At 45.6% G+C, this 14936-nt stretch overlaps 4 protein-coding genes across 6 annotated transcripts; 2 read left to right on the top strand and 2 right to left on the bottom strand.

The window, feature by feature from the left end:
* The first annotated feature begins 1522 nt into the window (after positions 1-1522).
* LOC134197926 (26S proteasome non-ATPase regulatory subunit 10-like) lies at positions 1523-8280 on the top strand. Of its 3 annotated transcripts, XM_062667276.1 has the most exons (8): positions 4030-4726; positions 5265-5345; positions 5624-5768; positions 5843-5941; positions 7084-7185; positions 7301-7494; positions 7795-7970; positions 8035-8280. In XM_062667276.1, exons 2-8 carry the CDS (start codon positions 5302-5304, stop codon positions 8148-8150), a joined length of 876 nt encoding a protein of 291 aa, XP_062523260.1. In that variant the 5' UTR covers positions 4030-4726; positions 5265-5301; the 3' UTR covers positions 8151-8280. The 3 variants fall into 3 exon arrangements, with proteins under 3 accessions (XP_062523262.1, XP_062523260.1, XP_062523261.1); XM_062667278.1 differs by lacking the exons at positions 4030-4726; positions 5265-5345 and adding an exon at positions 1523-1586; XM_062667277.1 differs by having other exon boundaries at positions 4454-5358.
* A 765-nt stretch (positions 8281-9045) lies between these two features.
* LOC134197925 (uncharacterized) lies at positions 9046-9743 on the bottom strand (the record flags this gene model as incomplete). The annotated part of the gene is made up of 3 exons (XM_062667275.1): positions 9046-9103; positions 9172-9202; positions 9296-9743. Coding segments are annotated over 3 exons (537 nt in total), but the record flags the coding sequence as incomplete, so codon positions are not given.
* A 1327-nt stretch (positions 9744-11070) lies between these two features.
* LOC134197927 (uncharacterized protein K02A2.6-like) lies at positions 11071-12547 on the top strand. Its single transcript, XM_062667280.1, has 3 exons — positions 11071-11134; positions 11464-12211; positions 12406-12547. The coding sequence occupies exons 1-3, from the start codon at positions 11071-11073 to the stop codon at positions 12545-12547; spliced, it is 954 nt and encodes a 317-aa protein (XP_062523264.1).
* Positions 12548-13924: 1377 nt separating this feature from the next.
* On the bottom strand, positions 13925-14573 carry LOC134197929 (uncharacterized). Its single transcript, XM_062667282.1, has one exon. The coding sequence runs from the start codon at positions 14553-14555 to the stop codon at positions 13956-13958; it is 600 nt and encodes a 199-aa protein (XP_062523266.1). The 5' UTR covers positions 14556-14573; the 3' UTR covers positions 13925-13955.
* Between the last annotated feature and the right edge of the window lie 363 nt (positions 14574-14936).

Genomic DNA, 14936 nt, shown 5'->3' with positions numbered 1-14936 from the left:
ATTATCCAACAGACACTACATCATCAGAAAAACACACAGAGATGCTACCTAAACATCAAGCCAGTAGCTTCTCACTACACAACCTGCACAAACTCCAAACAAAAATCCACACACAAAAAACAACGAAACACAAAACAAGCAACAAACTCATGAGCATCTGAGGATTCAACTACATTAATTGCGGTCTCGTTATCTCGAGAATCACATAACCAGATGCCCATAATGTTGTATCCAGCCACACTCAACAAGAAAACTGTCTGAAACGCTAAAAACGAGCTCATGTAATTTGATGAAGCCATAAGGTAACCAGACAGCCTCCAGGGTGTAATGAAGCCAGATGGAGAGGCAGGTGGCAAAGAGTGCAGCCTGAAAGACCAATCAGCAAGACTCTCGAACGGTACGCATCACATCAATCATCAACATCAACATCCCTCCGCCACAAGAACGTCTGCTGGTATGGAGGCGGACGAGATGAGGTCAGCATAGAAAAACATCACATCACGTGACATTCGTGGCAAACAAACCAACATTCGAGTGTGTCCACGCACTTGGACGCCTCGCATACAGATTAGCAACGACGGTAGACACTCACAGCGCCAAGAAGCCGAGAAAAACGGTCACATCTACACTTCTTACCCGCCAACTTCCGGTTTAACCGGAAATACCTGTCAACATTCATGCTCCGTTTTGTCAACAAACCGCCTTCGGGCGCTAACAAAAAAATACCCGAACCTAAAGACGAGGCAACAACCTAACAGACAACCCAAAAAAATCCTTTCGTATCGCGACCGTTTGTCGCCTGTAAACGAATCGAGTAGGAGGGGCATCATGTTGCCGCCAGCTGCTTCCCTGACGACGTTATCAAGCGTCTCGATAGCCGTGACTAGCGTACGTATTGCTGATGTGTCGCTCAGATAGAGAGCGACGCGTCAGAAACCCTCACACCCTCCTCACATATTCAGTCATCGAATCAGTCGTATCACCGACAACGTTTCCAATTTCTCTCATACACTCGACTTACCTTTCCTTCCCATCATAATCGCTAGATGAAGTGGCGTATTGCCTGTGAAACACATGTACGGTATCAGAACGGCACGAAATCGGTCGGACGGTTGCGAATCGGTCGTTCTCACCGTGAGGATCTTTCTTGTTGATGTCTTCGCTGCGGCAGTAAGCGGCCACCTTCTTGATGTCGCCCTCGAAGACGCTGTAGTGTAATGGAAACACAGCAATACCATTCTTTTCTGACATTATCTACTTTGAATGCAGGGAACAAGTCCCGGATATGCTTTGGATGTCCAGATGCCAACTTGCTAACGCGCGTTACGTATATATAACTTTGTTTTAGCTTAAAAATATGCAAAATTTAATTAATTTTATTTTTAATAATTTTGAAAATTACTAGATACACAAACACGTGTATTACAAGTACAGTAAGTTTTATAGTCTCGCGTAGCCAGACACTTTCCCGTCACGTCAGACTGCCGGGTACCGTAAACATACGGGTATTAATGTTGGTACTTACTTGATGCAGAGTTGCTTAGCGCACGTTAGTCTGATTCGCAGAAAGACTCTTCACAACCCAGGTGAGTAACTGTCTGTCTTTGTACACGCTTCAAATGATATACGACGTTCGCGTTACTTGCTCGCTTTCTAACGCGCGTGATGCGATCGCGAATCGATTGTATTGACCCCTCCACGCCTGCAGATAGCTCTAGAACTGCGATGCGCTCTATTGTCGTTGCGTTTCTTCACTCATTCGACGCGCTAATGCAAGCCGCAGGGATTGTTCGTAGTTTGCACTTCGTGGGTGGATAGTTCAATGTGCAAAACACTTACAGTAATTTACATGCGCGGAACTCGAGGAGAAAACCAGTGGTAGGCGCTATAGCTACGCGTTTGGGCTAGGCAGGTTTCGTTTTGTCCAAGTACAACTAGAGGATTGCCGTGCAAGAAATCAGTGTAGTGCACATGCACGTACTGTACGCCTTGTTCTCTGTCACGTGATAGGTGTTTTAGTCCGCACTTGTCTGCTTCTCATCCGCTAGATATGTCCGTTTTGTTCCAATTGCTAATCGGACGTCACAAGAGATGAGCTAGAGTGTGACGTGTGGTGATGTCGATGAGCGTTGCTACTTGGTCTAGGAACGGTTAGGGTGTGTCTGTAGCAGACTGTACGTTCTAGGGGCGGGTGCACGACAAGCGCCATTGACAGGTTTCCAGTTGTCGAAGCGGCATGCAAACGCCTCGTGTACACATAATTGTGGATGGATAGCGCGCGCTACACTTGTCCGGAAACGACTCTAAATTGTTCCGCTTGACTTCTAGATTACTCGAGCGTCAAACGCCCGTTAAAATAGTTGAATGCTTAGCGCGCTACACGTGTCGGTAAACGACTCTGCAGACGCTAGATTCGCGTCATTTGACGTTGCTGTGGCGAAATTAGCCACCAGTATGTTGCAATTCGAGGCTTTAGGGCGTCATAAGTAACTCTTGTTGCGGTGGGACTCATAAGCTGGATTTACAATATGGGAACGCTTGAGCGTCGCGTCGCGTGCGTCCAGTCACGTTGTCTTGCGTGGGAGTGGCACGTATCGCGTCACACGCGTCGTACCATTCACAATACGATTTCAGCGCGCCGTAGACGTCGCTGCCTGAATTATTGAACTGACCACTCGCGCTTCGATTTTCTACTAGCACAACTCTGCCGGAACCCCCAGCTTGCTCAAAATCAATTTCTACGCGTTCTCCCATGCACGCAGGTCTTTGTACGTCTTGCAGTTGATCATCCACAAGCAAGGACAGCTCCCTACACAATCTATAGACCGCTCAACGTCGAGTACAGCGCCCAAATCAATAATCATTGCCCACGGAAGCCACACGTGCATTTATAGTTGGCTGTGATTGGTCGAAATCAAGGTGCTACTTCCGACGCGACATGTACAGCTTCCGATTCGACGTCCAAATAGAACCAACGCTCAAATAGAACTTGGTTCTATTTGGTCGCGTCGCGTCCGTCGAACGTCGCGTCGCGTAGACCATTTACAATTTGAATTTGTACTACGCGACGTGACGCGACGCGACGCGACGCTCAAGCGTTTGCATATTGTAAATCCAGCTATACTCTAACAGAACTTTGTTGCCTGAAAATAGCTGGTCAGTCATGAACACAACAATTGGCAGTGGTCGACACTAGAGACTAGCCTAGTGTTCCACCGATACCGTACTACCCGATACCGATACCTCGGTTTGTAACTTGTATGATGATGAAGTTTCTGAGCTATCGTGGGAATGATTGAAGTAGTACTGCTGCCCCTTCTGCATCGCTTCGTTGATGGTTGACTGCTGCTCGTCTTTTCTACACCCCTTGTCTGAATGCTCCAGCAGCGTGAACTTGTTAGGGTGCGTCCTCTGCAGGTGTTCCCTAAGATTTGGGGTATTGGTAAGTTCTTGAGCTTGTCTCACTCTCGAAACGCTTTCTGAGCATATTTTACACGACACCTTACTGTTGTCTACTGCTGAGAGCGCAAGATAAGAGACCAACTGCCACTGGCACGAGTCGCCATGATAGAACCACATCCGCAGCGCCGTCTAAAGGCTGTGCACATCCGTTAGGCCTTGACGTGCCAGACCTGCGCGAAGTATCGGCAAGCGCAACTACTGTGTACGTACTGTCCAACTCCGGTATTGGGGCCGGATACCGATACTATAATAGTGTTGTAGTGTATCGGTGGAATTCTAGTTAGAGAACTCGAACAGCGCGCCTCACAGACTCGAAAATGGCACGCGAGCAAGGGCGTTAGTCTCGCGTAGCCAGACCCATTTCTGTCGCGCCATACTTCCGCGCAAAACCGGCAAATACCCGGATTTTGAGTTTTGGTATTATAGTGCGTGTGAAATCATGTGACAGGAAGGTATCCCGATACGTAGCGTGCTTTAGCTACCATCTTTATGCGCGTGCGTCTAGTGTACTGTACAGTTCGGGCAGGCGATCTCTTGTGAATAGAGGAGGCAGTGTTGCTGAAGACGCGTTTGCCAAACTACAGGGCGATCTAGACTAGACATGCAGTTTACTAGATAGGCGGTGGATCTTAGCCTCGTCCGCAGACTCCGGAAAAGACTAGTGCGAAAGAGTCTGGGGACGAGGCTAGTGGGCGCAAAACAATGAGTGGGCGTGGCGTTATAATACTAAATCCCAGCTTGATGTCGTCATGCCCTTGTTGTACGTGTAGTACTACTACACTATGAGTCTCTATTATAAACGTGCAGACGTTCGAACCCACGTTCTGTCATTACCGAGGCGTGGTACGCTAGGGTACTGTAGTAAACACGGTCACGTGACGTACGACCGCTCGCTCCCCGCCTACTGCGTAACACGTGACCGAATAAGGTCTTTCTTCTCGTGGTGTTGCGAATGGTAGGACGTCGGCGTTGTCACATCACTCTGTACCAACTAGACAGCGCGGTCCTAGGTGGAGACTAGAGTGTATACATACTTTGATAATTAGATAATGAGAGAAACCGCACATTAATCTAGATATGGAGTTGATACAGATAACCACGTGTTTCTCGTTTACAGATTTATACAGGATTCATGTGTAGAGTGAGTTTCAATTTTGGCTAGTACTACAGACTCCCTGCATGCTTACATGTGTTTGACTATGGTACCGTATACTGTGCACTGCTGGACGCTGAGAGCAGGATCAGTGGCACGTGCTCGAACGTGGTACGTGTACTGTACGATAAATCAAGAGGGCGACTAATAACTTATCGGGGAAGTCACTAGACTCGAGTGAGTGCGGCGCAGCAAGTCTAGTGTGTAGTCGCGCGCTTGCGCGAGGATTGAAGTTTGTAGGCGGTACCGCAGAGATGAGAGTTTGTACGAAAGCCTGATCGTCGATAGATGCTCGGCTGCTTTGCCATCACGCATGCGTGGACGTTGAAACAGCTGCTTTCGATTACGCATGCGTGGACGTTTTGTATGAAAAGTAATTGTGCGTAACAAGACATGATTGCCGGCTGCTTTGCCATCACGCATGCGTGGACATTGTTTTGTATGAAATGTTTTAATGCGCAACAAGACATGATTGCCATGCTGCTCTGAAGTATTCAAAGACTGTGTCCCACTGCTTGACTTGATTTGTGAGTTAAGTTACTATACATTGCTGCGCCGCTCTGCTGATAGTTTTTGGTGACTTCCCTGTGTGACAGTCGTACTAATGGATATTGAGTTGTTCTTCCTTGCTGTCATAATATATGTACAGATATATGTAGTGTGGTAACGTCCCGTCGACTTGGCCGATGAACAGCGAGGGTAGCGCGGCCTGCGGTGTGCTCACTGTTGGGTATGGACAACACGTGAGAATTCAAGTAGCGTGTTTAAGAGTCATTATATAATACTATGTTAGAGATGCATGCCGTTGGCGAGTCGCTAGGTAGTGCATACATACGGCACATTATATACTCAACGTGTACTGTACTGTAGAGCCGCTATCATGCATGACGACTAAGCACAGTCTGTCTAAGTGATATACATCAGTAGTAAAGGGCACACTCTACTTACTGTTGGTCACAGGGAGACGGGTTGTTGTGTTATGCGCCTCATTCCTTGTTTCTTGTGTAGATTTTTTCATTCTAAGATGGCCGCTAGAGCAGACTTGAATAGACAACTGTTTGATGCCGTCACGAGGAACGACGTTGAAACATCGCTATCTTTGCTTGACAACGGAGCCGATGCGAATGCCAGTGTTGCTCTGTTTGGACGTAAAGTGTGTTATTGTTTGACTTGATGCGACGTCTAGAGTTTTGACTTGAAATTGTGATGCCGTTTGTTACCCAACAGAGTCGAACAAACCTGGCTCAAGCGTGTGAGTATGGTCACAAAGCGGTTATTGAGTTGCTGCTGAAGAGAGGAGCTGCCATAAACGAAGCCACGAGTCCTGTGAGTCACGGATGCGTAATTTATTGGCTATAGGTAGTGTAAAGAACCTCGACTTGAGCAACTGGAACTGAAGACTAAATTGATGATATGACTGGCTGTCCTTTCTCAGCCAGCTGTCTATAAAGGTTTCGATGGTGGGAGGGTGGGAGGGTCACCGTCCTAAGAGCCACCGTAGGAGCCACTCGGCGTTCTAGCTAACTGTGTCCGTTAGGGTCTGTAGTACCGTAGCGTAATTAATGGTTACGCCTATTGTATATTTCATTGTCTGTCGACTAGAGCCAACACGCAATGTTAGCATCGACCATGCTCGCACTACAGATACAATTCGTATTGTACACGGCCATGCTTGTTTACCTGGAGTGGTGATACTGAGATATTTTGCGAGGTTCCCTGGCTGTAGTTGAAATCTACACGCTGCCGTTCTTCACTTTCAGCCGATTTCATAATGGAACGAATTTTAGGGTCCCCACAGTCTACGAACAAATGACGTTGAAATGATTTGCATGCCCGTAAATAAGGTAGGCTAACTTACTCACCGTAGGCGTGCGGGCACTCGCAAAGTGAAAAGACTGAAGTGGTTGAAGTAGAATGAATGAACAGTCGCGCACCAGTCAGGTTCGATTTAGGACGTATCCTGGGTGCTGATTTGCCGACTATTATGTACCTGGATGAACATCTGAATTTCTATTGCTCATTGATCTGCTCACCGCGTAGTGTATTTAGCGTCACTAGTCGGTTGTATGCGCATGCACTACAACACGCTTTCCATCTCGCGTATGGAATGGATATCCTGCGCTGTTAGCAGTGGAGCAAGGCAGTACTGTACCTGCCCTGCAATATTGCGCACGTTAGTAGGTGGGCGGGACAACCTTAGCCAATGGGATCCTTAGTGACAGCTCAGCTAATTCACACAGAAGTTGCACTGTGTAAGTTTTATTCAGTAAACCGTTTCATTGTAAAAAATTCCAATTCTGGCACAAAAATCAAAGTGGCCGGGGGCGTGGTCACTAATGTGGAGTCCGAGACTAACCAGCCGTGCATGAGGTCCTGGGTACTCAGCTACCCCGATTTGCAGTTACGTTAAATTTATTGATTTATTTATTGTGAGATACACTGTTTTGAGATTCTATCTGTTGATGTAGGATGGCAGCACGGCTCTCATCATTGTCATCAAACGTGGATTCAGAGAAGATCTTCTCGAACTGCTTCTCTTGCGAGGAGCAGACATCAACAAGAAAGACAATGTGAATCCATCATAATTGAATATTAGGATTGAATTTAAGGCGTCTGGTTGTGTGACCACCTTCAATGCGTTGTTTGACGTTCTGTGGCATTTCCATGAATGATTTTCTCTTACAGAAGGGTCTGACAGCTATGCACTGGGCTGCCATGATCAACAGCTCGAGCGTTGTGAATCGTTTGATGAGATATGGTGCAACTGTCGACATTGCGGACAACGAGGGATGCACGCCGCTGTGGTATGCTGCCTGCAATGTCCAACTGGATTGTATTCGTCGACTTCTGTCTCTTGGAGCGAGCCCTCATCGGAGATGGTAATCTCAGTGTGTGTGTGTGTGTGTGTGTGTGTGTGTGTGTGTGTGTGTGTGTGTGTGTGTGTCAGTGTGTGTGTGTGTGTGTGTCTGTGTGTGTGTCTGTGTGTGTGTCTGTGTGTGTGTGTGTCTGTGTGTGTGTGTCTGTGTGTGTGTGTCTGTGTGTGTGTGTGTGTGTGTCTCTGTGTGTGTACTGTATGGTAATGCAGTCAGGCATACTGGTCAACCAATTATTGCAATAGAATGTCCTTTACCTTCATACTTCCTTTCTGAGTTGTTACCAGTGTGTTTGGTGTTGTCTAGCTCGTCAGGGAGATCACCATTACACATGTGTGCTGAAGGTTCAAACGATGCTTTGGAATGCTCTCACGTTCTCTTGGAGTTTGGGGCCTCTCCTCATTTGACGGACAAACTAGGCCGGACGCCTGCCGACGTTGCACTAAAGAACGACGTGAGGCAGTTGCTAGAGTCATGGCAAGGTATACCTACTTCACCCATGCTATGACGTCATCAAGTGACGTATTTTCAATTTCCTGTCTGCAGGGCGTGTCCGTTCTCTTCAGTTGCAAATTAAGACTTTCTTGGTTCAAGAGTATTCGAGAACGCAGCTGATGCAGACACCTTTACCTCGCAGTTTACGGCAATGGGTGATGTCTTGAGATATCGACTCGCTGACTTTGTGTTGCACTCGGACATGTACATCTATTACCACCTGTTGTAGTATACATCTTAATTTCGTTAATTAATACATGCAATGAAGGAAATGTGTTAACATGGAATCATACTTTAGTTCGAGTCTGTACAGCGGATTCTGTACATACATGCATGTACGGTAATTTGCAAACGCTAATGTTAATGGGTATAATCTCAAACGTTGCCACATTTAGTAAAAAATACTAAAAACTTGCAGCCGCAGAAGTAGCAGTATATAGCAATGCTTGCTCCGGATCTGTTTCAAAAGGAGAAGAGGTAAGTGTTTGCATGTGCACGTGTCATGACCAATAGATTTCACACTTTCGATCTACGGGACACACCAACGATTCGGACTGGAATGTCCTCTAAAAGTTCGATCAAGTAGAACTAAAGTCTAATGCAACTTTGCTCAGTCTGAGAGAGGATACACGAGAAGCGTTTCAATGCAACTGCATATGCGACTTTCAAAAATTGAGGCTTGATGAGTACAGTATCTGATCCTCTAGTATCTACTTGTTAGCATCTGACTTCAGCTATGTCTTGTCATCAGTCTTCTGCCTGTCTGTCTGTCTGTATATATGTATGTATGTATGTATGTCTCTGTCTCTCTGTCTTTCTTTTGTCTGTATGTCTGTATGTCTGTCTGTCTGCCTGATCTCAGTTTGTAAGCTTACGAGTCTGTTTCTTGTCTCGTCACTTTGTGAGCAAGGCCAGTGCGACTGTCAATGTGTCAGTCTCCAACCGTCCTTTCAGTAAATTTAAAAATTCTTTGTTCTGTGTAGTATAACACAACGCTTTCTCGTCATAGTCTGACGACTCACCTATTTCACACTTCCAACAACTGATCATGATATCAATTACTCATAAGACAAGTAAGACTACAAGAGGAACACTAACAGCTAGTGTAATCACAACTCTTCTATAATAAACACAGAAGCACGACTTTTTTATTTGCTACAGCAAAAGAAAACTCGCCATTAGACTTACTTGCTTGAGTTTGATTCCGCTGGCAAGTCTTCTGTACATGCACAGACAACATGCAAGTACAAGTATAAGTTATCATATTCAATGAACACCAACTAACTCCTACTTACAGGAGTTCGAATCTTACTTGGACAGTTTGTTGTTGATTGTCTCGTTATATTTGATACAATGCAGGCAGCAGCATCTTGACCAGAAGAGTACGCACCATGAAGGAAACCATAGTGCCTCTTGCTCATTGCTTCTCCAGCAAAGAACACCGAACCACCAACAGAAGCTCTCGTGTCCTCAAAATTGTCGTTCGTGAAGCCGACAGGCCAGTTTGAATAAGCACCATAGAAGAACGGATTAGTCCCCCATTTTGTAACGAAAGTCTCAATCGGATCAGGAACAGTCGAGCCAAACATCTTCCTAACGACACTCATCACCTCTGCCACTGTCTTCTCGTCGCTCTGTCTCTCCACAGTTCTCGCTCTATCTCCGGTTACAGTAGCGATGAGGACATTTGCTTTCGAAATGAATTTTTGCAAGTTGGTATACGCTGGGTAGTAGCCTCTCGTACTGACGGCGTAAATAAAATGTTACCTTGGTGTTACTAATCTAATTAGAGACTTACTAGCGGAAGTAGTCGGATATCATAATCAGTTGAGTTGTATTGTGTTCTACTGAATAGAAGGTTCTGTGTTTCTTGCACTCGTGCCTACTACACGACAATTGGCGACGAGAGATCGGATTAGATGGCTCAACAGAAAGTTCCTCAACGCCTAGCGCCTAATGGCAAGATAGGGGAATTCGATCATGAAAAGGAAGATTGGCCCGCGTACCAAGAACGAATGGAGTTATTTCTCCAAGCGAATGCTGTAGCTGACGAATGGAAAGTGGCCGTTTTTCTCACGTTGATTGGTCCGAAGACGTATAGACCAGGTGTTGCAAGGGCTAGGTAAAGTGGTCTGCTACTTAGATGACATTTTGGTGGCAGGCAAATCAGCAGAAGAACGTTGGAGAAATCTAGTTGCGGTCTTGACAAGACTCGAAAACCATGGTCTTCGTCTCAACTTGAACAAGTGGGTGTTCATGGCAACATCAGTGGAGTATCTCGGTTTTCATATTGATTCCTCAGGTCTACATGCCTCAAGTAAGAAAGTGGAAGCAATCCAGGCTGCTCCTCAACCCCAGAATGTGTCTCAGCTGCGTTCTTTCTTAAAGTTGGTAAATTATTATTCTCCGTTTTTACCCAAATTATCAACCACTTGTCAGCCTCTGAATAGACTACTAAAGGGAGATGCGAAATGGAACTGGTCTCAAGATTGCACAAAGGCTTTCTTGACCTTAAAGAAACAATTAACATCTACTGAAGTGTTGCTGCACTATAATCCATCTTTAGAATTGAAATTGGCTGGTGATGCGTCTTCATATGGAGTCGGGCAGTCATTTCACACCTGCTAGCAGATGGCAGTGAGAGACCAATTGCCTTTGTATCACGTACTTTGACAGACACAGAGCGGAATTATTCCCAATTGGATAAGGAAGCTTTGGCGTTAGTCTTTGGCGTTCGTCGATTTCTTCAGTATTTGTATGGAAGGAGGTTCACGTTAGTCACCGACCACCGACCACTAACCGCTATTTTGGGTCCCAAAAAGGGTCTACCTTCACTGGCTGCCGCCCGATTACAACGTTGGGCAGTGTTATTGTAGGCTTACCGATATGACATTCAGTACAAGTCGACCAGGAAGCATGAAAATGCAGATGTTTTGTCCAGATTACCATTGCCGGACTCTGGCACTGAAGATGCTGATGCAAAGATAGCCAGTTTATTTAATTTATCGCAGTTGGAAATTTTGCCTATCACTGCAAAGAACATAGCAAGAAAAACGCGCAGAGACCCAGTTCTCTCTCACGTACTGCATGCAGTATACTCAGGATGGAGGGCCGAAGGAAGTGAGTGATGAGCTGAGGGCTTACAGAACAGGTTCGAATTGACTACAGAAGCCGGCGGGGGTATTGCTATGGGGAAGAAGAGTCATTGCTCCGCCAAAGTTTCGAACATCTGTTCTGCAACAACTTCATAAAACTCATCAAGGTGTAGTTAGAATAAAGTCATGGGCCAGGTTGTATACTTGGTGGCCGCAAATCGACAAGGCGATTGAAGGGCTGAGCAAAGAATGTGTAACTTGTCAAAGAGTTGAAAAGAATCCTCCGAAGGTGGAGTTACATCCATGATCATGGCCTTCGAAGCCTTTTCAAAGGATTCATATCGATTTTGCAGGTCCAATGGCAGGTAAAATGTTTTGATTGTAGTGGACGAATACTCAAAATGGGTAGAGATTCGTCCTGTGTCAAGCAATACTTCTGAACGAACAATCAATGAACTACGACAACTGTTTAGCTCGTTTGGATTACCTAATCAACTTGTATCTGATAATGGCCCTCAGTTTGTCTCGACCGAATTCTTGGAAATTTTTAGATTGAATGGCATAAAGCATTTTCGGAGTGCCCCTTATCACCCAGCGACAAATGGGCAAGCGGAGAGATATGTTCAAATTTTAAAAAGTAAGCTGAGAACGATGAGTGAGGAAGAGAGATCCTTGATTCAGAAATTGCCACGATTTCTCCTGACTTATAGATCGACACCTCACAGTGTAACTGGGTGTACGCCATCAGAATTGTTTTTGGGTCGACAGCTCAAAACCAAGTTATCATCGCTGCAACCAAATGTCTCAACTCAAGTTTTAGATAAACAAGCAGCTCAGAAGCAGCATTATGATGCTCGTGTGGAATCACGTTCCTTTACAACAGGAGATGCAGTTTGGGCTCGTGATTATCGCCGTGAAGGTCACAATTGGGTGCCTGGTACTATCGTGAAGCAATCTGGTCCCGTCTCGTACGAAGTTCAAACAGACAAAACATCCGGGTTTACCTCAAAACGAAAGGAAACTACTGATTTAGCAGGAGGACTAGGTGAAGTAGCAGCACCCAAGGAACCAATTGAAGATCGACGTATGTCTATTCCTGACAAGATCACTGAGAAGAGTACTGAGACTGAACGGTCAGGACGTCGTTATCCTTCTAGAACTAGGCGTCCTCCCTCCAGACTCGATTTATAACATACTGTTAGAGGAAGTCTAGATTAAGGAGGGAAAGGTGTAGTGTATGTTACTTTGGTGTTACTAATCTAATTAGAGACTTATTAGCGGAAGTAGTCGGATATTATAATCAGTTGTATTGTGTTCTACTGAATAGGAGGTTCTGTGTTTCTTGTACTCATGCCTACTACACGACAGGATACAGAGACATGAATACATGCAGAGACTTTCAACGTACACTAGAGAGTCATGAACATATCCATTTTGCATGCCATTCAAAACAAGATCAATGGTCATAGTAACTGTGTGTAAGTTTTCGTTTAATTAATAAAGATAGTATGCCATAGCTCGCCATCATTTTGACTTAAACTTGCAACTCTGTAAGGTCCTGGATCTACTCACTCCGTAGAATGACTCTCTAGCTAATTGAGCTACAACAACACACACACACACACACACACACACACACACACACACACACACACACACACACACACACACACACACACACACACACACACAGCCATACTCTGCGCTTGTGTGTAGAAATCCTATTGCTACAGGAACAGTACTAGAGCTATGGATGCATGTTTGCACATCGATTTCTAGCTAACTAAAGTGCGTTCACGCATTAGAGAGACTGGTGGAGTGTGGCCATTTGCGCGACAAAGATGTTGCCCTCCGGGCGGATATTGGTATCAATCGAAAGCTCTTCACTTGCCGGATCTAATTACACTCACTGCTGGGCTACAGAGACGTAGCTGAAGTTAATAGAGCCAATTTCCTGTATTTTAATGAGTTAGGGGGGCGGAGAAAGGCGGGACTAAGGCGGGATTAGGGTTAATTGCATAAAGCTAAGTACATAATTGTTATAGCTAGCAGGCTGTTAACAGTAACCCAACACAGTAAACTTCCCAGTTGGGGTGTCAGCTAGCTAGGAAAGAGTGCGTCTAGGATCCGTTTCTACTCTTCATCCTTGGAACTTTCAGTTTCAGACGATGACGAATCTTCTGATTCAGGACCAACTTCGAATTCAATGACCATCTGCTCTACAACGTCGTCTAGCACACCGTGTATTGTCCTGTAATGCTTCTCCACCTTCTCACGTACGTGCCTCACGCAGTTTGCCCACTTTTCCACAGTAACGTTTGCTAGACCTTCTCTACACAGACGCTTGATGTTTTCCATCGTAAACCCACCAATCCCTGTGTTGTGCTGTGCAGCATAACTGTAGGTCAACGTCCTCAAATGGATGTCATCAACGCTCAAGAATGCACTAAATGGCTTGTCAGTTTGGTTCTGGTATTGTCAAATTAGTCAAGTTCTCGTGGTTTCCAGACGCTTCTCTGAGCCAGAAGGGAATGAGTGTATGTATCTGGTACTTAAAGCTGTTCCTAGAAGAGGCAACTGACACATACAACCAGTGAGCGCATAGAAACATCCAGGTCTGTTGTCATGGGTTATAGCAAAAGTGCAATTTTTAGTATATCATTGCATCATGAAGCAAACCGCGTTTCAAGCCAGTGAGGCAGCCAGAGGCAACACGTTCATACGTACACTTTCACGTAACAATCTAGTTACCTAGTTTGTCATTGACACCAAACGCTCTGAAACATAGATGCTAATTGCCTTCTGTGACAACATAACATCCGTTTACACAAGCACTACGCCACGCCTTAGGGTGTACCCTACATTCCACCATTCGCTCTAATTCGTGAACGCACTCCTAATTTTGTCTAGGTTAGTTAGTTGCTTACCTGTGTAGGGAGGCTGGCTAGCAGAGATGTTCTCTACAGCTTCCTTGAGGGCATTTTCACGCTCTAATACAAATGGATCTTTGCCAGATTTTACGATTACATTCACGCCATTTGTTCCATTGTCGATGTAGAAAAGTCGATTGTAAAAATCTATATTTTTCCTCAATAAACTAGCATTATCAGCCAACATCCAAATAGGATTGATTTCCGTCGTATCTAGAGTCGTGCTGCCCGGCACTCCGTGAACAAATTTGGCGCCTCTGTTGATTGTCAAAGGTCCCGTATTCATCGGGTGGCCACCCATCAGCATTTTCGCAGCAACGCGTCCTCCTATTGACGAGTTCGCCTCGAGAATAGAGAAATCCTGTATAGCGGACGTGTGCAAGGTGTAGGCTGCTTGGATTCCCGCCATTCCAGCGCCGATTATGACGACTTTACGCCTCGTCGGCACCTTCTCCGCTAGAGCCCCGGATACTGTAGCTCTTTGATAACAAACAGATGAAACGAATGCAAAGAGAACAACTCGAACGCCTAGTGTTGCCACAAGCATGCCACAAAGGTAGCCTCGACGCTACAGTACGTTTAATTAACCCGCACGTGATTGCACGTCTTGCACATGATCACATGACCATAGCCAGTCTACGCGTAGTCAGTTATTATCTAGATTATGATTAGACTCGGGGCCACACTGCTTTTTGTGCGTGAGGTAACGAAGAGGGCGGGTGAGAAGCTAGCTTTTTCTTCCCGCCCTTTCACCCATTCTCTCCGCCCACCTCACGTGCTAAAGCGGTCTGGACACCGAGGCTAGACATTGTTCTTACTGATTTTAATATTAAATATTTTTATTGCTACTCTTGGTACCTATTATTGACCAAAATGTCCGCCTACTCAGGGATACAACAGTGACGTAGCTCTAGTAACGAGATGTCGA

This window comes from Corticium candelabrum, unplaced genomic scaffold (genome assembly GCF_963422355.1).
Source record: "Corticium candelabrum unplaced genomic scaffold, ooCorCand1.1 SCAFFOLD_72, whole genome shotgun sequence".
Lineage (NCBI taxonomy): Eukaryota > Metazoa > Porifera > Homoscleromorpha > Homosclerophorida > Plakinidae > Corticium > Corticium candelabrum.
This window is presented reverse-complemented; position numbering and strand designations above follow the sequence as displayed.